The sequence below is a fragment of the Rattus norvegicus genome, chromosome 12 (assembly GCF_036323735.1).
Source record: "Rattus norvegicus strain BN/NHsdMcwi chromosome 12, GRCr8, whole genome shotgun sequence".
NCBI lineage: Eukaryota > Metazoa > Chordata > Mammalia > Rodentia > Muridae > Rattus > Rattus norvegicus.
In genome coordinates, this window is record NC_086030.1 from 7,410,126 (window position 1) to 7,434,676 (window position 24,551).

Sequence of the window (24,551 nt, forward strand, 5' to 3'; positions counted from 1 at the left end):
CCTTGACCTCAATGCTTGTATCCCTATTCTTTCCGGCCAACCCCTTTCACCAGTCTCTTTTTAAAGGACCCTGATGCCCCCAAACATTGTCTATTAGCATTAAGCTGCTCAGTCTCAGGAAACCCCCATTTCAACAGAGACCCCAGACAACTGGAATGTTTATTTTTCCACAAAAGGGCAGGGTCTTGGCTTGAGGAAGCAGCACTCTTGCTACCATCCTTTACTGACCTAGAAGGTCTGTGACAGGCCCTCAGTCCCACCCTTCCCAGCAGAGATGTACACTTGAGACAGTTCAAACTGCTCTTCTGCGCTCTGGTGTTTTATTATGTTCAGATCTTAGGCTATGTACAGGAAGTAAGAGCACTGATTTAAAAAAAAAAAAAAAAAAAAAAAAAGGACCTAAAGTGGCTTGGCAAGCAAAGCCAGTGGACTACTCAGAACAGCAGGCCAGGCCTCACCCCACAGGAGTCCTGGGCTGGGGCCTTCTGACACTGCCAGTATCCCCCCTGTGACACTCGGGGAAACATTCCCCCTCCTGCTAGACACCCCAAGCTCTTTCCTTGTCCAGCTGGTTTCACAGCTGTCGTGAAGAACTTGGGGCAGAAGCCAGTTCACAGCTGTATCAGATGTGCCCAAGTGTTTCTGTGTGTCTGCCCCATGATGGTCTAGCCCGGAGCTGCCTAGACTCCATTGCTGCCCTCAGAGGATCTGCTCTGTGCTAGAGGCTGAGATGTCCAGAAGGCGCCAGGCAGCGTAAGGGTTGAGCTCCTCCTGGTCTCTGCAGAGTGCCCACACATACAGCATTCGCAGCACCTTGTCCTGTGGAGACCCAGCAGGGTTAGGGGTCAGGCTTGGTGGGTGTACAGAGGGGTTACTGAGGGAGACAGGCAAGGATCTAGGAGGGGCCATAGGAAGGGGTGCCGGGGTTGCTGGCTCTGGTGACTGGTCAGACGAAAAGGTCTTGACTCCTAGTTGTGCTACTCTCCAACTCCAGAACCTGCCTGGCCCTGCTGGGGTCTATGCAGGGGAGGCATGCACAGGGAAGGAGAAGCTATCCCAAGCCTCATTCCCTTCCACTCACCGGGTCACCGTCAAACACCTCGCCTTTGGGGTTCTTGATCACCATCACCAGCTGGGCCTGGAAGGTAACAATCAGCACGGGGCCCTGCTCCATCATCTTGCCCATGGCCAGCTGCAGGAAACACGGAGTGTGGGCCTTAGAATAGTATATCTCCACCCCATACTCACAGCCCTGGACATGCAGAGCCACAGTTGCCCTCTGTAGGCAAAACGTCTAACACTCTGCTCCGCTAAACGTATGGTACTGCCCTTCCCCACTTTGGAGGAGTGATTTTTTTCCCAGTGAGCTCCTTCTCATCAACAACTCCAGGCCTTCAACAGTGGAATTTCTGTTTCCACACTGGGTCCATGCAGGCTCACAAAGGCCAAGGGGTAGAGGAAGGAAGTTGGCTCCACTTGGCCTGCAGCTCCCATAAGGCAAGAAGTCCTGATGACTGAAGCTGCACTGCCAGTCAGGGGCCCATGCTGCAGAGGCAGGAGCACCACTGCCAATGGAGCTCAAGGGCACTGGAGGCCTCGGCAACGCTCGCTGCCTGCCCAACACAGGTGCTACTGGCTGCAGGATGAGTGGCCTCTTGATAAACACATTTGAAATTATTATCAAAAACTCACTAAAACACCAAATGTAATAAGCTTCCTACCAAATATGCTGGCCTGCATGTAAGCAAAATTATCCAATGCAAAGCCTCCTTTTTTTTTTTTTTTTTTTTTTTTTTTGAGCTGGGGACCGAACCTAGGGCCTTGCGCTTCCTAGGCAAGCGCTCTACCACTGAGCCAAATCCCCAGCCCAGCAAAGCCTACTTTTATTTTGACCCAAGATCTCAGGTAACATAGGCTGGGACTGAACTCATTATAGATATGAATGGCCCTGAATTCCACTGCCTCAGCCTTCAAATGCTCGGATCATAGGTCTGAACCGCCATGCCCACTAACAAAGTCTATTTTACAATAAAGGTATTTAGCCCACATTGCCCTTGAGCTTTTAGGATCCTCCTGCCTCAACTTCTAGAGTGCTTAATTCTAGCTGTGTGTCTCCACGCCTGGCTCACTGCATACAAGTTCGTTCTTTTTACTTTTCATTCTTTGTATGAGTAGTATGTGTGCTAATATGTGCACACAAGTACAGACCAGCCCTCTGAAAACCAAGCAAACATCGAGCAATCACTCACTAAAGCCATGTCGTTTGGCTGGAATTCACTTAGGATTCCACCGCAGTAGATGGGAACTTTGGGTCAACACAGTTGTTTGCTACATACTAGGAATTCAGCCCTGGTGCCTTACAAATGCTCTACGACTGACATACATCTCCAGGCTTCTTCTTACGTTTTCTTCTGAAATTGTGTCATAAGGTTACCTAGATTAGCCTGGAACTCACTCTGTAGCCTAAGCTGACCTTAAACTCAAAATCTTCCTGCCTTGAGTGGTGGGAATCAGCAGTGTCCTGGCTTCATTTAATAGCTATGTCCGCTGTGCTTCACTCTGACTGCGTCCTCGGGGGTGACTTACGTCCACATTGCTGATATCCAGGATCCGGGAGTGGAACTGGAGGCCCAGAGCCTTGGCCTGCTGGATAGAGTGGGCCAGTTGGTTGTAGGTCTGCAATGAAAGGCAATATGTCAACACAGTTAGCCACTGATAGGGGCAGGGTCACAACCACCGTTACAGCCTCCTTATTGTGCCCTAGCATCCAGACCAGCAGAAGCCAAGAGCACAGGTCCAAGCTCAGAAGGCTGCCACTCTTCCTTCGCTGGCCAGACCCGCACACTTCTCATTATGGAAAGAGCCTACTTCCAAGTAGGAGCAGTATTAATCAGTGTAGTAGGTAATTCACAGCATCATCCAGAGTACACTCCCAGGGTAAGCTGGGGGACTCTTGGCTGATCTCTACGGTTCCCAGCCTCCCCTGGAGTCTTGGCCTGGAATCAGATGTCTTTTCCAGGATTTGTCCCAAACCTGTGGGCCCTAGAACTCACTGCTTGAGTGGCATCTCTCACAGAACACTGAGGTGCCACCTTTCACTCCCTAAGAGCCAGAGGGGCATGTGGCCACATGGGAACAGTTTCAGCTTGGAGGCAACTAAGACAGAACATGGTTTGAAGGTGTTCTGGACGTAAGTGATGTGGGCATAACTGATGTGCTAGGCAGGGAGCAGCATGGGTACAGCAGTGCTAGGCTGGGGAGAGCAGCATGGGTACAGCAGTGCTAGGCTGGAGAGAACAGCATGGGTACAGCAGTGCTAGGCAGGGAGCAGCATGGGTACAGCAGTGCTAGGCTGGAGAGAACAGCATGGGTACAGCAGTGCTAGGCTGGAGAGAACAGCATGGGTACAGCAGTGCTAGGCTGGAGAGAACAGCATGGGTACAGCAGTGCTAGGCTGGAGAGAACAGCATGGGTACAGCAGTGCTAGGCAGGGAGCAGCATGGGTACAGCAGTGCTAGGCTGGAGAGAACAGCATGGGTACAGCAGTGCTAGGCTGGAGAGAACAGCATGGGTATAGCAGTGCTAGGCAGGGAGCAGCATGGGTACAGCAGTGCTAGGCAGGGAGCAGCATGGGTACAGCAGTGCTAGGCTGGAGAGAACAGCATGGGTACAGCAGTGCTAGGCTGGGGAGAACAGCATGGGTACAGCAGTGCTAGGCAGGGAGCAGCATGGGTACAGCAGTGCTAGGCTGGGGAGAAGGCTCAGTGGACTAAGCACTTTCTGACCTGAGTTTAAATCTCCATAACCCATGTAAAGCTGGGCATTTACGTCTGTAACCTCAGCGTCCTTGTAGTGAAATGGGAAGTGGGGACAGGGGAATCTCTGGAAGCTCTTGCCTAGCTAGCATGGTGTGCACACAGTGGTGAACGAGATACCCTGTCCCGACAAGGTAAGGGATGAGGACCGACACCTGAGATTGTCCTATGGCCTCTACACATGCATTGTGGCACAAACCCACAAACACATAATACACAAAAGCAGTGCCAACCCTACCTAGTGGGTTTCTGTGGTTCATTGCTATAGAGATAAGGGCTTTATGTAGCTAAAGCTGGCTGTAAACTCTATGTAGCAAAAGATGACTCTGGGACTGGAGATCCAGAGTTCAATTCCCAGCAACCACGTGGTCGCTCATAACGATCTGTAATGAGATTTGGTGCCCTCTTCTGGCCTGCAGGCACACATGTAGAAAGAATGATTTTATATATATATATATGTATAATAAATCAATCTTTAAAAAAGATGACTCTGCTGCTTCTACTTCCCCAGTGCTCCGATGGTAGACAGTTGTGTCCACACCTGGCGTGTGCAGTACTGAGTATCAAACTCATAGCTTCTGGCATGTGAGGTAAGCACTAAAAATAGTGCCATGCCCCACATCCAGCGTTTCTTCAAGATAACATTTTAAAAGCACCTCACTGGGAGCAACTAGACTTTCAGCTGTGTTCTAGGGGGTATCAGGCCATTCTTGGAGAGAGATCAGCCACGATTTCGTGGTTCCAAAGGAGGAGAAAGGAGGAAGAAAACTCTCTCTCCTAAATGCCCACTGGCTTAGTCACCAGTGCAGGGGAGTATTTAAAAAGAGAATCTGACAGATCTTCTCCTCTGCTTTTCCCAAGTTGTTTGTGAGCTTGGCACAGAATTGGATGAGCCAAAAAACAGCTCTAGATTGCTTCACACAAAGAAGCTGGAAGAAAAACAAAACAAAACAAAAACCCCACAACCCTGCCTGGAGAGACAGAGCCAGAAGGCAGCAGGGTGAGGTAAGGTGGCCAGAGCAGAGCAGACGAGAGCAGGAGTTCCATGGGGACAGAGAGGTTGCCAGGAAAGAGCAGACAGCATGTGCTCACAGTGCAGACACGGGCCTCCCCACAGCCTGCGCTCACCACGACCCTGGGAACTTCGAGCCCTGACTCTGGGAAGCAGCTAGGGCCTCTCAGGACACAATGTCCTTCCTCCGCGCGACAGGAAGTCTACCCACATTTCTGTTTTAATATTTGTTACATTATCTTATTACAGGGAGGACCTGCTGGGAATACTGAATACTGAAGTATTCACAATTAACTCTCATAATCGCCTTGAGGCACCTGTCACTACCATGTATGGGGCTCAGAAGTGCCAGGGAAACTCCATACATTCAAGTGAGCTCTTCTATCACCTTCCTGAATGTGAAGCCGGCAACCTGTGCATCCCAGGCCATCCTGCATGGGGTCCTGATCATTGTCACTTACGCTGGGCAGAAAACAGACAACAGAAATTTTATATCTGTGTCAAGAATCACTTCTGTGGGGGTTGGGGATTTAGCTCAGTGGTAGAGCGCTTACCTAGGAAGCGCAAGGCCCTGGGTTCGGTCCCCAGCTCCAAAAAAAAGAACAAAAAAAAAAAAAAAAAAAAAAGAATCACTTCTGTGACTCTCTTTAACCCAAACCGGTCTCTGGGTTCTGGGGAGATAGCTCAGCTGGTAAAGCACTTTCTATGCAAGCTTGAGAACTGACAGGAGTCTGGATCTGAAGACCCCATAAAAGGTGGAGAGATGTGGAAGCTTTGTCTGTAAATCCAGTGCCCAGTGGGTTGGAACAGGGAGCACATGGGCAAGCTGGCTAGCCAGGACAGCTGAAACAGCAAGCTCTGGGTTCAGCAGAATCCCTGCCGCCATTTAAGGTGAAGGGTAACTGTCATCAACCACCATCAATCTTCAAGCCTCCAGATGCACTTGCCTGCATACACACATAAATGTGCATACACTCTGCATGCACACGTACTGGGTATGGAACCCAAGATACATGCTACAACAATGCCTGGGCCTGAGACGCACCCTAGCCCTTCTGACAGTGTTTGATTTCTGCTTTGCCTTGCTCTGTGGCTGAAGAGAGAAGTAGTACTCACAGCTTCATAGCACCAGTCTTTGAGAATGTCAAGTTCCCCGGAAATCATGGCCTAAGTCGGGAAAAGGAAATAAGCATGAGAAGGTGAGTGAGCCTTTTGCAGCAGAATGCAACAGCCTTCCCTGGAGCCTCAGAGCCCCACCCGCCAGCTTGGGTCTGGGGAAGAGACAGTTAGGTGACAGGCAGCCGTGGGTGTCCTGAGTGGGAGTAGACAAGTCCCTTCACTTATCTTCCTGTGGCTCTGGTCTTCTGAGTGCAAGACAAGGAGAACAGGGGACATGGGGAGCAGGGGAGTCTTCAAGGTGGAGGAGCTGCCTTCCAGGTACACCTTCCTGAGGACTAGGCTTTGGACAGTTAGAATCAGGCAGGCTACAGAGTGAAGTAGTTGTGAGGGAGGTGCCCAGAGAGTGAGCAAGAAACAGTTGTGATGCAGCCCTAAAAGGCTGCCTGGGTGACACTTGCTGTTCTTGGTGACAGCTCTCTTCGCCCCTTCCTCTCAGTCCTGCCCAAAGAATGAGAAGGAGCTGGGAAGTTGGAAAGAGAGAGAAGAGGATAAACCATAGGAGGTAAGTGGAAGGAAGAGGGCCTGGGGGTTGGTGGGCTTTCTCATGGTATTGAAAAGGGTGCAATGAGGGCCTGGCCTGACCCGAGTAGGATTGCCTCAAATCCTGCCCTATTCTTATGAGTGCTTCAGAGAGGTAGAGACAGACAACCAGCCAAGACAGTTGTGCTGCTCTGTGACTTGAACAAGCTTCATTCTCTTGGCTTACAAACCAAAGAGGCAAGAACAATTGAGACCAAATGCCAGGACTGCCAGAGACAGTGGCTCCAGACCTTCTTGGCTCTTCTTGACCCAGGTGCCCTGGGGCTGAATGAGAATGTACTAGCTGTCTGCTTCTCCCCAGTGCCTGAAAAGCTGGGGCTCCTGGTCTGTTCCCAGGAATCTCTGGAAATGGCTTTAGGAACACCTTACCAGGAGGCACAATATAGAGCTTCAGGGACAAGAGTCATGACTGTTAACCATAAAAACAGAGAAACCCAACCTGGAGTTACCATGCCCCATGGAAAAGGCAAGAACCCCCCACAGCTATCGGTGGAGCCAGCACAGCATAGGAGGAGGCCAGCGCTCCCTTCTGAGAACCCTAATTGTCATGGCAGGACACAGGCCTCCATAGCTGGGGAAGGCCAAGAGACACTGCTCCCAGGCTGCGACCTGGCTGCAGATGCACCAGAGGCTAAGTATCTGCTCAGAAATCAGCCTCAGTAACTGAGTTCTGACGTAATCTAGACGCATTCCTAGGGTGCCACCCAGAATGGGGAGGAGGTCCAGCAGGTCAGGGCCCCGCCACAGCTTGCAGCTCGCACCTCTAGGATGTTGGGGATAATGTCAGTCTCACACTGATGAAGAAAGCGGTCCTTGTCAAAGGTTGGGTCCACTCTCAGGATCTCCGTGAGCACCTCTGACATTTCTGTCTTTGAGAAAAGACCTCCTGCAGGAGAGGAGCCCTCAGGTTAGCGTTTAGCTGCCCGACCTGGCTGCAGCCAGAGAAGAAAGAATGGCCCTGAAGTCACACTCACCCAGCAAGTCAGTGACCTTGTCGGTTAAGGCCCGGGATGCCCGGATAAGAACATTGTCACTTTCATCATACTTCATCTTCATCTCAAAGAAGCCTATGGATACATACAGGAGCTAGAGGAAGGGGCCTTCTGACGAAATACCCTGACTCCAGTTCTGAGAACTCCCTGCAAGACTCCTCTTCTTGACACGGGTCAGTTCTAGGCAAGCCATCTGTGGGCCTGAGCCTGCCCACACTTCAGAATGTGGATCATCTATCCACCTACCTGCGAAAGGCAGAGACTCAGCTATAGCCTCTGAGGCTGTATAAACCTTGGGATGCCTGCTACCCTACAGAGGACATCCCGGCCTCCAGGGGTCTTCACAGGAGAAGGGATGAGAGCAAGTAGCCAGTGGCTCTCCTACTCAACCCCTGGAGAAATCCTGTGGCTGGCTCAAAGGAAAGAGCAGTCCCAGAGTCTGCCCAGGTCTTGACACCACCTCTGTTAATCCCAGGGCTCCTGACAACATAACTGTTCTCTGAGGGCTGGACCTATAGTCTCTTAGTGACGAGATCTATGGTTAGCTGGGTGGGTAGATTTGAGGAGGTGTGTAACCCTGTCTGATCCATCTTTCCTTCTATAAAGTGGGGTTCTTTCTAGTACACAGCTAGGATCTGTTGCCACTGTCTTGCTCAGGACCCAGCAGGCAAGCCACACTCACGGTTGAATACAACATTGTTATCTTTGAAGTCCTTCCACTGCTGGTACCACTTGGAGTCCTTGTGTAGCACAACCCCTAATGCTTCCCTGTGGAAAAAGGCAGGCAGCAAGAGTGAACTCTAGCCCCACAGAGGTCACCCTAGGCCCCACACCCTCCTTGGACCAGTGGGAGGATAGCAGGTAGATAATGGCTCCAAATCCAGGAGCTGCAGCTGTAGTTTTCTTTCTTCTCTTTCCCTCACCTTTTCTCTCAAACCCCAGTTCTCTGCAGGGAGCCAGGACCCCGAGAGAAAAGCACATTTGTACGGGCCCCTCCCAGGGGACCTTGAAAAAAAGACACCAGTTGGTCAGGACCACTCAGGATCCTGTCTGGGACCTACTCATTAGCCTCGAACACTTTGCTTTCTTTGAACTTTGCTCCAGCAAACTCTGTCCTTTTCCGGAGCCGCTCAGGCCGGCGGTATGTCCCTGTGTGTCCGAGCACGCTCTCATCAATCTCCTTCTTCACCGACTCTACACCCTGCAGGGGAGAGCAGGCCTATGGTTGCTGAGAGCCACCACTGGCCGGGTCCCTACTCCTGCCTGGCCTGAGCCAGGCTCACTCACCTGGGAGATGGCTTTGAAGGCCGCCGTCTTGCCCAGCTTCTCCCCGCCCTTGGACACTGACTCTGCTGACTGCTTGGCTGTCCTGGCAGCCTCTTCTACTCCTTCCTTGATCTTGCGGCCAAGGTCACTCTTACTGACTTCATCAAGACTCTACTGAGACAGAGACAGAGGGGAGGATGTTGCACAGGTCTGAAGCACAGCCCTGAGAATAACACTGCATTCCCCTCACAGTTCAGGTTCTCCCTAGAACAGCACGAGTGGACGGGGATTCACAGCCATGAGAAACAACTATCAAAACTGAGAGGAAGCCCAACCTAGCACGGACTGGACACTGTCCATCTAAGAGGAGCCACATCTACCTGTCCCCTGAACTGGGTGGAGAGTCCCTTCCATTCTACCTTCAGTCCTTGCCAGGTCAGCCTCAGCCTTACCTCCTTCACTGTGCCTGTCAATTCTCCGAGCTTCTTCTTTATTGCTTCACTAGTTCGCACAGTTTCTGATTCGATGGTTTTCTAGGATCAAAGAATTCCCTCCTTTTATTTGGATATAATAGTGAACTTGATCATCTACTTAAAGGTTCCCAGGAGCACTGGCTGCTTAAACTCTGTGAAGAGCTTCAACCCCACTGTCTTAGGTTTACTGCTATGAAGAGACAGCATGAGACACTGTAGTGAAGACACTACAGAGGTTTAGCCTGTCACTCTCACGGTGGGAGCATGGTGCATACAGGTAGGGGTCTGCCTCTGAATCTGCCACAACAGGCAAGCTTGAGCATCTGAGCCTCAGAGCCCAACCAACAGAGTGACATACTTCCCCCAACACCACCTCCTAATCCTGTCATTCTCTATGGGCTAGGCATTCAAACTCATGAGTCTATGGGGGTAATACCTATTCAAACCACACCCATGCCTGTCCACTTGGTAGCTACCTCCAGAACATGGGATCCCCAAGCCCTGGGTCTTTTTCTCTGAGTGGAGAGAGATGGTTCTGCCAAGCCCCTACTCATCAAAGCCATTTTATTTCTATAGTTCAATCTTGGGTCCCTGGCCTGCTCTGTTCCCAGATAACTCATTCTTTACTGATGGGACAAGGCCATCTTTCATCAGGCTAAAGCCACACAAGGAGTGTCCTCCAAATAAACAGCTTGGAAGTGCGCAGAAGGGAAAGGCAGTCCTGGGGGAACTGGAACTGGTGGGAACAATAGAACCAAATGCAGAGGACCCCGGCTAAGAGCATTGCACCCTAAGGCTCAGGTGCTCATTGGCAGACAGTCATGTGAAATAAAGAGTCGAGGCAGGTAGTGCAGTGCTGGAGCAGGCTGAGGTGACGATTCCAGGCAGCGGAGACAGGTGGATCCTTAATGCTCACTGTTGGCCAGTTCAACAGAGTTCAGTGAACTCCAGGCTCAGGGAAAGACCCTACAAAAAACTAAGGTAGCAACCAGTAAAGGCAGACAGATACCTGACACTGTCCACTGGCCTTCACACACATAAATGTGCACGTGTACACACACAACACACACAAAAGAAGAGACAGCGGCAAGCACTGAATGACACCAGCATTATGCCCCATTTTTCTTATTAGCATTTTGTCTCTAAGCTGTCACGAGTCACATGATACAGCTGTCTTTCTGGGATGTCTTGGAGCTTTCCCAAAAGGAATTACTTTGGTGACTATGCTGTGCCATCTACAGTGCTGGAGACAGAGCTGCACGGGTTTGCCAAACTGAGTGACCACTCTTGGATTAGCTAACTACAGTGCCACACACACAGAACCCTGCAAGGTCAGGAGGCCTAGGCCACCCGCTCCTGCTCTGATGTTTTTGAATCAGTGTTGTGACTTGCTGCCTTTCCCCAGTGGCTCTGGTCCAGGGACTAAAGATGGGGCAGAGATACTCACATATTTTCTTCTGGCTTCCTGAAGGGCATCCGACTCTTCTAGTTTCTTGGCCTCATCTCGGAACTTCTTTATACTTTCTTTCATCTCTTTGTTTTTGGCTAATTCTTGTTTGATGTTATCTAGCAAGCCTGACAAAAACCCTTTTCTGCTCCCAGAAGAATAAGATTTAGTCTAGAAGGAATATAAAATTGAAGAAAAGAAACATTAAGAGCAAGGCACTGAAAAGCAAGGCACACACGGTAACATCTGGTTAGCATTGAGTGCCCGATTTCCTCCCCTCTGTTGACAGTGGTGTTTAACAGTGAATAGATGTCTCTTTTACTATAACAGAATTTGAATTACAGGAATACCCATGATAAATTACACTATAAGGCCTATATGTTCTCAGGTTCCTATGTACTGATATTATCAACCACAAGTCAAAAGTAAAAACTTGCTTAGCAACGTGCACTGCCACACTAGTCACAATATGTAAGACACAGAACCACATTAGGTGTCTAACAACAGAGAAATGGACAAAGACATGGAGGTTTTCAGCCATAAAGAATGAAGTTATGGCTGCATATGGTGGCACACACCTTTAATTATAGCACTTGGGAGGCAAAGCCAGGTAGATCTGAGTTCAAGGTTACCCTGGTCTACAAAGTGAGTTCCAGGACAGCCAGAGTTATGTAAAGAAAAAAAGATGTCTAGGGGAAAGAACCAAGTGATATGCTGTTCTGGAAAATAGATACAATTGGAAATAGCCATGTGAAGTCATATGAAGTAAATTTAAGCCAGATTTAGGCAAATACTTTGTGCATTTGCTCAGATGTGGGTGTGAGATTTTGTAGCTACATCAAACAACTTGTGTGTGTGTGTTTGTGTGTGTGTGTATGTGTGTGTGTGTGTTTGAGAGAGAGAGAGAGAGAGAGAGAGAGAGAGAGAGAGAGAGAGAGAGAGAAGTACAGTCAAAGCTGGGGATACAAGAGACTAGGGGGAGGGTCAAGAAAAGGAAGAGGAGACTGGAGAGATGGCTCAGTGGTTAAAAGCACTGACTGCTCTTCCAGAGGTTCTGAGTTCAATTCCCAGCAACCACATGGTGGTTCACAACCATCTGTAATGGGATCTGATGCCTTCTTCTGGTGTGTCTGAAAAAACAGCTACAATGTACTCATATATAATAAATAAATAAATCTTAGAAAAATAGAGAAGAGTATTGGGGGAGGAATATGTTAGAAGTCAGTCACATACTTGCATTCAATGGCCTTATATAACTGTACAGTAGAAACAAAGCAAGCTTCTGAGCCAGGTACAGTGGCACAGATTGTAATCCCAGCACTCAAAAGACCAAGTTCCATCCCTGGGACCTACATGGTGGAAGGAGCAGGTTCTTTCAAGTTGTCCTCTAACCTCCACACACACAGTGTGGCACAAACACGCTCCTCTCTAAATAATAGTAATGTTTAAAAACTAAGCTCGGACTGGAGGGATGGCTCAGCGGTTAAGAACCCCTACTGCTCTCCCAGAGGTCCTGAGTTCAAATCCCAGCAACCACATGGTGGCTCACAGCCATCTGTAATGGAGATCTGACGCCCTCTTCTGGTGTGTCTGAAGAGAGCAACAGTGTACTCACATACATAAAATAAATAAATAAATTTTAAAAACCCCAAAAAACAAAAACTAAGCTCAAGAAACAACAATGTTGACAAAAAAGAGGCTGATCTATGGAGATTTTGCAATTAAACCTGGTTTGGATCTTAGTGAGTTTGAGGCCAACTTGGTCTACATCACAGGTTCCAGGCTACATAGCAAGACCTTGTCTCAAAAACAAAAAACCCAAAACTGAACACATGGAGGTTTGGTTTTCTTTTTCAAGATTTATTTGTTTTATTTTAATCATATGTAGGCAGAGGTGAGTATGTGCACATGAATGCATGTGGCTACAGAGCTCAAAGGTGTCAGACTACCCTGGAACTGGGGTTACAGGCAGAAAAAAAAAAAGCTAACGGATGTACTCAGGTCCTCAAGAAGAGCAGCATGTGCCCTTAACCACTGAGCCATCTCTCCAGCCCTGTTTTATTTTTATTATTCCCTAAAATCACAGCATAGCAACTACTGACATAGTATTTACACTGTGTCAGGTACTTCTAGTTGAGAGTTACTTGTAACTGTTAACTTGAATCACCAGAAAAAGGAGTCTCAGTTGAGAGATTGTCCAGACCAGACTGGCCTATTGGGGGAATATCTTGATTAATAATTAATGTAGGATGTTCCCCAGCCCACAGTGGATAGAGCCATTGCCTGGGCAAGGAGGCGAGTCCTGGGGTGTATAATAAGGCTGGCTAAACATTAGCCCAGGGGGGCTGATGAGCACTGTCCCTCTAGTTTCTTCTGTATTTCCTTGGCTGTGAGTGTTCTCCCAGGTTGAAGGTAACACTGTGTACGTACGTACATACATACATACATACATACATACATACATACATACATACATATACATACATACAAACATACATACATCAACTGATCTATGACCATATAAAAAGGCCACAAACTGTGTGCTATTCCGAAAATGGCAAAACTCCAAGACAGTAAAAGTACTGATGTTTGTCAAAGGGTCTAAAGAAGGATGGATGAACAAGCAGAGGCTCACTCAGGACAGTGACTGACAATGATGGGTGTATTGTCATGGCTTGTATGTAAAGATCACACGGAAACTTGAGAAGGGGGTTCCAGGGATTGAACTTAGGTCCTGAGGCTTGTATAGTAACCACTTTTGCCCACACACTCATCTCACCGGCCTCTGTTCTTACTATTTATGTAGAGGACTTTGATTTGAGATAGGGAGTTGGTCTTGACTTTGCTGGGTTGCTGAACATCTGAAGTTCTTGCTCCACTTTCCAAGTGCTAGGGATTACTGATCTGCAGCACCATGCCCAGTGAGTGAAACTGTTCTGTATTCTCTCTGCACTAATAGAGACAACTCCTTGTACACTTATGAGAACCTCACAGAATGTGTAACACAGACACAGACCTGAAGTAACCAGAGTCAGATGCTAACAGCTTATACACTCTGGCTATAACAGTGTCAGCCACAATGACCAACAGGAACCTGTGAGCAGGAAAGGGGAGAAGGTGGCCAGGGAGACTCAGCATCTTTTGCTAATTTTTTATTAGTTAATTTTATTTGTTCTTTGGGGGTAAAGGGAGGATCTGTTGAGATAGGGTTTCGCTGTGAAGTACTGGTTACCCTGGAACTCTCTATGTAGAGTAGACCAGGATAGCTTAGACCTTAGAGCTCCACCTTCCTCCAGCTAGTACTAGGATTAAAAACATGCATCACGACGCCTAGGCTACTCTATTTATTATTACAAGATCTCATGTAGCCTAGACTGGCCTCTAACTTGCTAAGTAGATAAGGATGACCATAAATTCCTGACCCTCCTGCCCCTATTTCCAGAATGCTGGAATGAAAATTGTGCACCACTAAGTCTAGTATATGCTGTGTTATAGAATCTAAAGCTTTTTTTTTCCCGGATCTAAGGACCGAAACCAGGGCCTTGCGCTTGCTAGGCAAGCACTCTACCACTGAGCTAAATCCCCAACCCAGAATCTAAAGCTTTATTTGCTAGGAAAGCACTCTAACAATTGAGCCACATCCCACCCCTTTTAATTTTCCTGTGAACCTAAAACTGCTCTAAAAGATAAAAGTCTGTCAAAAGTAAGATACCAAAGCAAGGCCACAAACTCACATTCACAAACATTCAAATATAGACTCACACACTCGCACACTCACAAAACTGTAGGTCTTGCACACCTGAAACTGCAGTACTTAGGAGATGGAAGCAAGAGGACCAGGGGCTCCTCGCTACACAGAGGCTGGCTTGAGTTATATGACATTTTTTTTTTTTTTTGGAGCTGAGGACCGAACCCAGGGCTTTGCGCTTGCAAGGCAAGCGCTCTACCACTGAGCTAAATCCCCAACCCCCTATATGACATTTTATCTTTCAAATGAAAGAAAAGTCAATGGGAGTGGCCATGTGTAGTTGATGCATGTCAGGCTTGGTATAGTGGCTGAAGGCTGACTGCCTCCTTAGGTCTTATCAATCCACAAGGGGAAACAACAGAGGGGACGGAATCACGGGAAACTGTCCCACTCCTAGAATGGCTGCAGGACAGGGTCAGGAAGAAGCTGAGGAGCTCTGGCTGGCATGCATACTTGAGGACTCAGTCATTGACACACCCAAGGCAAGATGAAGTGACTCTATTCCCATATTTAAACACCCATGCTTAGTGAGAAACTCAAACAGACAGAAGCCAGAGAGGGAGAACAGAATTTGATACAGGATATAGGATGCCTTTTCTAGCAATCACAGCTAAGTGGATGTGTTATTCTGTGAGGTAAAAGTGCCTTGTTGCTAGCAAAAGAAAACAGGAGGCTGACTGAGCCTATCCCAGGACATTCAGAACCAAGGTCTGCTGCTCTCTGTAATTCTGAAGGCCCTAAGCACACCACACTCCCTGAAGTGGCAGTGCTGGCCTGACTTGTTTCCAGACCTCTCTTGGGGTCTGCCGCCTGGCTTCCTGGGTCACTCACCAGCGTCAGCTCTCCTCCTGGCCGGCTTATCTGGTAGCTTGAACCACCACGGGGTAGGTTGTGACTGGAGAGAAATTGTATTCCGCTGCCTAGGCACCTCTAACAGGTTAAGAAAAAGAGAAAGATCCATTCAGAAAGGAGGGTAACTCTGAGGGTCACCCCGAGTCAGGTGCTGACCTGAACTTCATCTGAGAAGCCACTGTAATTAGGTAGAAAGAGAGTATGTTGCATCTGCACCTCCAGCACTTAGTCCCACACATGAAACCAGGGAGAACATGGATGGGTATCAGGAAACCACGAAAGCAGCATAAACATAAGATTATGACCCACTACTTAATGAAGCCTGCTCCACCTTTGCCTCTCTCCAACAGCGACAGATGAGAACTTTCTGAGACAAACCAGTACCTTCTTGGTACAGGGAAAAACTATGAAACAGACCTGCAATACCCTGGTCTGTTTCTAAATGCAGAGCCCCTCTGGGCAAAGAACCAAGTAACCGCATGACGAAGGCCCTTGTTGATCCTACCAAATGATGAACTGTAGTTGTGTGCAGTCGTGTCCAGCATGGGTTCACTGAAACTGAATGCTCTTTTTGTTTTACCAATTTTTCTTCTCCACTTTTTAATCACTGGTGACATCTGAAACTCACGCAGGTTCAGAAGTGAAGAGGATCAGGCTGTATCATTTGTCACCCAACTGACTGTGAGGGTTGATTTGGATGATCTAGCTGGTTAGTCTCATTTTTTCCCGCTTCCTCCCTTACAGCTCTGTGTGTATTCTTCCCAAAGTTGCACACTTAGTCAAAGAGGATGACCTTTCTTTGGTCAAGCATATATCTGCTTTTCCCATGTAGATCCTCCAAACAAGTTCTCAAGGTCCAAATGCATACAAATATGGCTATAATTACTGAAGGTTGCTCTTGGGAGTATAACTGGTTTTACATTTTCCTTCCTCCTAATAGTCGATGGTGGAATCATACTGATCTGGGCTTTAGACCAGATCAGCAACCTAGTAGCTCCAGGGCTATGAGCAGATTGCTTAACCTGAGTTTCTGGTTCCTTAACCTAAAGAAACTGGGTTATACAATGGTACTACAAAGAACTATATTCTGAGTGTGTATAACAGGCATTAACCTAAATCAAGAGTTCTAGGTCTTATCCAGAGCATGAATTATTTCCCACACTTCCACACTGATCTTTAGGAGTGGCGATTTAGGACACACTCTAAGCAGAGAACTTGACATTCAAACGCGAACTGTGAATGTCACTTTGAAGAAAAAAAAAAATCCAAAACTTCCATCAAGCTGTTTTCTCAACGGGGCATCGTCTCCCCCAGAAACCACGGACTCAGATCCACAGGGAACAGATCCACAGGTGAGAGGTGACCAGTTCCCGGGCAGCTTCGCGCATCACGGCTGGATGCGGGGGAAGAGGGGATGGGGGATCAGTTCCCGCCCTAAGGCCTTCCTGCTACTTTCCTAAGCCTCGGCTGACCCAATGACCGAACCCTAACCCAACCGTGGAACCCATAGGAAAAACCACGAGAGATCAGGGAATGAAGAGAAGGAAGTTTTAAAAGCCGAGCGTCCAGACCCCTTATTTCTGCCCTACCAGCCCCACGAGTCTGCTCACCCGCGGACAGCGGCACCAGCCGCCCCGCAGAGCTGCGGCCGCCATGTTGGAAAAGCCCGTGTGACCTTCCTACGTCGCTCATCGATCGCGTCATCAGCTGCGACGGTCTAGAGCAGAAGCACCAGCCTGGGAAAACCCGAGGGAGGGGAGGCGGTAGAGGAGAAAGGAACACGATTGGCCTTCTGTGATGTAGGGCCTGAAAATGGACAAACTTGGACAGGTCCAAGTCTCTTCTAGTTCAGGACACCAGGAATTCTGCGATCCAGCCTGGAAAGGGGACAGAGTTTATGATAGGTAAGCCTCTGGTTGAGGCTCAGGGAGAAAGGCGTTTGTGTGAGACCATCCATGTTAGGGTAGGAATCACGAAAGGACAGAGGACTGGAGAGATGGTTCCGCAGTTAAGAGCACTGGCTGCTCTGTCAGAGAATTCGGGTTCATTTTTCAGCACCCACATGGTGGCTCACAACTGCCTATAACTCCAGATTCAGGGGATCCGATGCCCTCTTCTGTCCTCCAAGGGCACCAGGCACGCATAGACATACATGCTGCAATATTACCTATACACATAAAATTAAGAAGACTACAAAGAGGCAGGAGGATTCAGTCCAGAATTGGGATGGCTCACTTCTCAATGTTGGGTCCTTCTGCCTCCACCTCCCAAGTTTGATGACAGCTGTGCACCATGACAGAAGGTTTATGCACACTGCAGGGGATGGAACATAGGATCTTGTGCATACTAAACAAGCAACCTACCAAGTGAGTCTCATTTCCAGCTCTGAGACAGGACAATGGTAGTAGTGTTAGAGACAGGCATGTAGGTGGGTGAGCTAGAAAATATATTTAGTTGAAAACTAGCCAAAGCTGATTAACTCTAGATGTACTTGACAACGATGGATTGACCTACTAGTAAGCAAGTTGCTCTAAGAGCAAGAATTTCAAACCTTGGGGGCTGGAGAGATGGCTCAGCGGTTAAGAGCACTGACTGCTCTTCCAGAGGTCCTGAGTTCAATTCCCAGCAACCACATGGTGGCTCACAACCATCTGTGTTGAGTCTGATGCCCTCTTCTGGTGTGTCTGAAGACAGCTACAGTGTACATAAAATAAATAAAATTTAAAAAAAAAAAAGAATTTCAAACCTCTTCTTTAAGTGATGTAGGGAGACACCTGTTAGTTCTGGCTCAGAAAAGGATAATTAACACTGGCTAACTGGGGTCTAGTCCTCCATTAGTTCAATTAAACGGGACCATCTTACTTTAAAAAGCACAGGTCTTTGTTATTTTGGCACCTCCATGATATTTTGGATTTAGAAGATATGGCCAAGAGAAGAAAGTAGTGTAAAGTGACCGTGCTGTTTGTGGTCGTAGACATGAGGGAAGGCCATGGAGGAATGCCCCTGCCCTGCGGAAGTTATAATAAACCATGCACTTAGGATATTTCATCCCTTTAAAAAGAGGCAGCTTTCACTGGAGAAAACTAGAGATAGGACCAGTGACTATCTCACTATGAGATTATATCTCTGGAAAATGGTCAGTTCCTAAGATGCTAAGCCTTAAACATTTGAGACATCAGTCTTGGGTATTAGATTATTCTTCTTAAAGATGCTAAGAAAACAAACATATTTGAAAACATAAAACAAAAAACATGTTGGAGATACAGCACAGCGACAGAATGCATTCCTGGGTGACACAAGGGATTGGCTAGAATGTACAGGCCTAGAATCCACCAGAGAGAAATTAGAGGACTTCGGTTCTTAATGACATCATACATAATACATACATATATACATACATAATTTAGTGTTTTATAGGACCCAATGTCTCACAGAAGCTCCTTCCCCCAAAGGCAGGGTCTTATGTAGCCTACGTACATAAATCTCAAACTTATTCTTATATGTCAGTCTGGCAAGTGCTGGAATTTCTGGTTTACACCACCACATTGTTTATGTAGTATTTCTAAATTAGCAAAGAAGATCAAACTCTTCGTTTAAAAAAACTTCTATTTGATATGTATGGGTGTTTGTATGTGCACAACAGGCATACAGTGCCTGTGGAGGCTAGAAAAGGGTTTTGAGGGCTGGGGAGATGGCTCAGCAGTTAAGAGCACCCGACTACTCTTCCAGAGGTCCTGAGTTCAATTCCCAGCAACCACATGGTAGCTCACAACCATCTGTAAAGAGATCCGATGCCCTCTTCTGGTGTATCTGAAGACAGCTACAGTGTACTTATATATAAGAAATGAATAAATCTTTAAAAAAAAAAAGTTTTGATCCTCTGAAATTGAGGTTTGTTTTTTTGTTTGTTTGTTTGTTTTTTGTTTTTTGACCGAACCCAGGGCCTTGCACTTTGCTAGGCAAGTGCTCTACCACTGAACTAAATCCCCAACCCCTGACCCTTGTGAACCTCAATGTGGGTGCTAGCCTGATGATGGTCTTCACAATTTTTTCTTAATCTCTCTCTCTCTCTCTCTCTCTCTCTCTCTCTCTCTCTCTCTCTCGTGTGTGTGTGTGTGTGTGTGTGTGTGTGTGTGTGTGTGTGTGTGCATGTAGTCAGAGAAAAGCTGAGAATCGGATCTCTCTTTCCACCATGTACATTCCAGGTATCCAACTCATATTGTCAGGCTTGATGGGAAGCACCTTTACCCACTGAGCCATCTTGCCAGTTCTATTAATTACTAATGAATTTACAATACGAAATAATGAAAAAGAGGCAAGTAGACACTAGGAAACATATATTCCCAGACTTTGTGGATAGACACACTTGTCTCTCAGGAAATCACACTTAGGAGAAAGTAAGTGGAAAAGGCTTCTACTTTGGTTTTCTGTGAGAAACTTTGACCTAGTTTGCTTTCTATTGTGATAAGACATTGGGAGGAGAGGTTTAATCTCACCTTACAGTTCTCAGGTCACTGTATCATGAAGCAGTCAGATCAGCAACTGGAGGCAGAAGCTGAGAGACTAAAGGAAACATGGCTTACTGGCTCCCTCCCCCAGGCTTGTTCAGCTACCTCCCGTTTACAACTAAGAACTGTACTATCCACAGTGCACTGGACCCTCCAACATCAATCACCGAGAAATGATCTACAGACTTCCCTGTAGGCTAGTCTGATGGAGGTTTTTTCAGTTGAGGTTTATAGTAGGTTGGCCTAATGCTGCTTGTATTCTAATGCTAAGTGCTGGCCGCCAAGATTTGGAATCAGCAGTAGCTTCCTGCCCCCAGTTAATTCTGATTGTTAAATAAAGATGCCTGCAGCTAATAGCTGGGAAAAGGAGAGAAAAGAAGGATTTAGAGTTCCCAAGCTTGGGATTGGGAGGAAGCAGGAGGAAGGAGGAGAGTGGCAGCCATGGGAGAAGAGGGAGTCACCATGCTTGAGAGTGTATAGGAGAGGTGAGAGAGAGGCCATGGAAGAATGTGCAGGAGTGAGAATCAGAGCAGCCAAGATGGAGCATAGAAATTAGTCAGTAGTAACTCAGAGTTATTGTGGGAGGTAGATTCTAACAGTATGGGGGTTAGGCAGCTGCCAGCTATTGTGCTATTTAAGGTATATTAAATATAAAGGCTGTGTGTGTCTTTTATTTGAGAACATAAATGGTCTGTGGCGGGAAGAACACTGCACTAGGATTTATTAAACTATTAATACTACAGAGGTTCCCTCTCCCCAGATAACAATAGCTTGTGCCAAGTTGGCAAAACACTAGATAGCACACAGTCTTGTTCCAGCGTCAGACTAGAAGAACACAGGGGTAGTGGGTACAAGTTTGTTAAAGTCTGGGCTTCTAATACAGCTTCTTTTGGGGATTTGGGAAGAGGCTGAGAAAGCTGGAACCCTGTAGCCTATAGCGTAGGCTCACTTCAAACTCACTATTCTACTGCTTCTGCCTCCCAAGTGTTGAGACTACAGACACACACTTCCATCCCTTGCTGAAAATACAGCATCTCTGTTGTGTATAGAGCTTGGACAAAGGCATCAAGGGATGTTTTAATGGGGAACTCAAACTGGAAGAGAGATGGGCATAGTGGTATATACTTGTAAACCCCAGAACTTGAAAGGTAGGAGGGTTTAGACTCAAAGTTATTTATTTTCAAAGCTAGTTCAAGGCTAGTGTGGTGACCTGAATGAGAATGGCTCCCATAGGTTCATATGTTTATTTTATTCTTTTATGTGTATGAATGTTTTACCTGCATGCACATCTGTGTTCTATGTGCATGTCTGGTGCTCACAGAGGTCAGAAGAGGGCATCAGCCCCTCTAGAACTGGAGTTACAGGTAGTTATCTGTCATATGGATGCTGGGAGCTGAACCCAGGTCTTCTGCAAGAGCAGACAGTGCTATTATATCAACTTCTGCGCACTTGCTCTCTTTCTCTTGCCCTAACTTACACATTTGAACACCTGGTCCTACTTAGTGGAATTGTTTGGGAAGAATCAGGAGTCTTGTTGGAGGTGTCTCTGGGGACAGTCTTGAAGCATCAAAAGCCTTGTACCATCTACCATCCACAAAAAAAGATGGCATCTTATACCTTCTTCAGTGTGCTCTGCCTTCTGCTTGTAGTTCAGGATATAAGCTCTCAGTGGTTCCTGTCATTATGTCATCATGGACTCTAACCCTCTGGAACCATAAGCCCAACTAAACTCTTATAAGTTGCCTTGGTCATAGCAATATAAAAGTAAGCAATACAGCTAGCCTGAGATACATTTGACACTATCTCAAAAAAAAAAAAAAAAAAAAAAGAAAGAAAGAAAGAAAGAAAAAAAGAAAACCCAAACAAAACAGAAAATAAAAGAAGGAAAGCAAACAAACACAAAGTAGAAGAAGAACCACAGGTGACTGGGCAGGACTGTCTGATGTATTGAAAGGGTACTTGGAAGACCTTACATAAGGCAGCTATTTAACAAGGCCAGGCCAGAACTCCACACCCTTTGTATTTACGTTATAGAGTCCCTGGGGAGATGGCTAAGTTTATTAAGAAATTGCCCTAAAAGGATGAGGATCTGACTTTAGATAAAAATGCATATAACTGAAATCCAAGCCCTGGGTAGTTGGGAGACAGCAAGAACCCTGGGACTGGCTGGCCGGCCAGCATAGCTGAATTGTGGAGCTTCAGACTGTCTCAAAATACAAAGTGAAGGCCTGGAGAGTGGTTAAGAGAACAAACACTTGTTCTCCCAGGGGACCTGAGCTGGGTTACCAGCACTCTTATCAGGTGGTCCAACTAGCTGTAACTTTCTGGCCACTGTTGGCACCTGCATGGCACATACATAGCATACACACACACACACACACACACACACACACACACACACACACACACACACACACACACACACATACACACCCTTCTTGGGGAGATGAGCCAGCAAGGTTTGGATTAAGTAGTGAGATAGATGCCAGATTTCAGATTTCAATGTGTTGAGATTTCATTTTACTAAGTGTTGTGAATCCAACTTGTGCTGAGTCTTGAGTCAAAAGGCAAATGTTCTGGAATTCTGAAGGCAGTTTTTAAACACAGCCAATATGTAATAAGGAGTCATAGCATCAAAAGATTCAACATAAAACTAACAAAAATTCTCAAAGCATCACTTCATATTCTTTTTTAAAAAATTTTTATTTTATGTGAGTACACTGTAGCTGTCTTCAGACACACCAGAAGAGGGCATATTATGACCAATTACAGTTGGTTGTGAGCCACCATGTGGTTGCTGGGAATTGAACTCAGGACCTCTGGAAGAGCAGTCAGTGCTCTTAACCACTGAGCCATCCCTCCAGCCCCATCACTTCATATTCTTACTACATGTTACTATTATTTTGCCCTTGAAGTTGTTTACAGTCAAGGGCTACAAAGTACCACATGAATCCCGTTCCCCGCCCCTACCAAGGCTAGTTAACCTAGTATACTGTATTTCCTTCCCTTCTTGACTATACTGTTTATGACATAGTACCTTACTATAAAGGCCAGGCTGTCCTCAAGCTTGCGTCAGTCTTCCTACCTCACCATCCCAGTTATTACCTCGGTGCACTCCTCCACACAAGCTTTTTGGCCTTGCATTGAGAGGCCAAGCAGAGTAACACCAGCCCATAGCACCTATACCTGTTTTTTTTTTTTTAATCTTAAAGATGTATTTATTTTATGTAAATGAGTACTCTACATGTATGTACACCTACATACCAGAAGGGGTTGTAGATCACCATGTGTTTGCTGGGAACTGAACTCAAGACCTCTGAAAAAACACAGTGGTCTTAACCACTAGGCAATCCTTTTGTTGTTGTTGTTGTTGTTGTTGTTGTTTTTTCAAGACAGGGTTTCTCTGTGTAGCTCTGGCTGTCCTGGAACTTACTTTGTAGACTAGGCTGGCTTCTAATTCAGAAATTTGCCTACCTCTGCCTCCCAAGTTCTGAGATTGAAGGGACGTGCCAGTATGTCTGCCTAAAACACTTTTTTTTTTCTTTTTTTTCGGAGCTGGGGACCGAACTAAAACACTTTTAAAAGAGCTATGTGTATTATTCATGTAGGTGCCCACAGAAGAGGGCAACTGATCCTTGGAATCTGGAATTACAGGTAGTTGTAAGCCACCTGACATGGGAACTGAACTCAGGTCCTCTGATACAGCAACAAAAGCTTCTTCACCTCCCCTCAGATACCTTCCACTGATGTCCAGTGATGCACACTTGTCTATTGTATTGTTTCCTTCCCTTCCTTCCTCTTTCTCCCCTCTCCCTCACCTCTAGTTTTGAAGCAAGGTCTCATGCTGCTCAGACTGGCCTTGGACGTTCTATGCAGCCAATGTTCTACATATAGTATCTGCGTTCTGGAAGCACCATATTGTGAACTGTCCATCTCTTACCAATGCCAGCTTTGATGATGCCCTGTTAATAGTGACATCAGCCATAGTGGGTGAACACACACCACAGGAAATAGCAAATGCAAGTCAGATGTTTTGGGGTTTATTCTGAGAGCCACTGGTTGAAACTTTAACCCTAACAGCAACACTTGGGGAGTGGTGAATATAGATCCTTTAGAGGATGACGACTCCGTGGTAAACATACAGACAAGAGTGGGTTGTTGATACCTTTCTCCTCAACTTAAAACAACAAAAACCAAAAGTCAACCCAAGTTCTTACAATGTAGCTCTGGCTGGCTTGGATCTCACTTTGTAGACCAGGCCTACTATAAACTGCCTAGTATAAGGATTAAAGGCATGCACCACCATGCTCAGCATTTTCCTCTCAGCTCTCAAGTTTGTGCTTCTGTTTCTGTGGCCTTCAACTCAATATATAACTGAGTATGACCTTGGACTTTTGATCCTACCTCTACATCCTGAGTACTGTTATAGGTGTATATCACGAACACCAGTGGATTTGAGGACTTCATGCATGCCAGATGTACGTTATGACTGAGCCCCACCCCCAAATCTTATTTACATGTATTTACTCTTCCTCCTGCCTTCCATCCCCTCTGTGTCTCTGTGTAAAAGGCACATTGCCCCTCGCTGTACCTATAGAGGCCAGAAGGCAATCCAAGTAGCCAAAGCTTAGCTTGCTGGTGCCCTTTGTCCTGAACTATTTCACTGGCCCCATTAAAATATTTGTTATTAGTCCAGGCTGAGGTTGAACTTGAAGCTAT

General features: G+C 46.8%; 1 protein-coding gene across 2 annotated transcripts; it reads right to left on the reverse strand.

Annotated features, from left to right (window-relative positions):
- Positions 1-298: 298 nt before the first annotated feature.
- Positions 299-18,054, reverse strand: Timm44 (translocase of inner mitochondrial membrane 44). Of its 2 annotated transcripts, NM_017267.2 has the most exon segments (13): positions 299-819; positions 1,082-1,192; positions 2,587-2,676; positions 5,944-5,994; positions 7,308-7,432; positions 7,521-7,613; positions 8,221-8,306; positions 8,600-8,739; positions 8,826-8,975; positions 9,257-9,337; positions 10,725-10,895; positions 15,304-15,402; positions 16,935-17,000. In NM_017267.2, coding segments are annotated over 13 exon segments (1,362 nt in total). In that variant the 5' UTR covers positions 16,980-17,000; the 3' UTR covers positions 299-699.
- Positions 18,055-24,551: the final 6,497 nt, after the last annotated feature.

Coding starts and splice junctions, on each gene's coding strand:
- Timm44 (XM_039089299.2), bottom strand. CDS start 16,979: ATGGCGGCCGCAGCTCTGCGGGGCGGCTGGTGCCGCTGTCCGCGG. Junction 10,896..15,303: donor CAGGAGGAGAGCTGACGCTG/GTGAGTGACCCA, acceptor TATTCCTTCTAG/ACTAAATCTTATTCTTCTGG. Junction 9,338..10,724: donor AGGAAGCCAGAAGAAAATAT/GTGAGTATCTCT, acceptor CTTTGATCCTAG/AAAACCATCGAATCAGAAAC.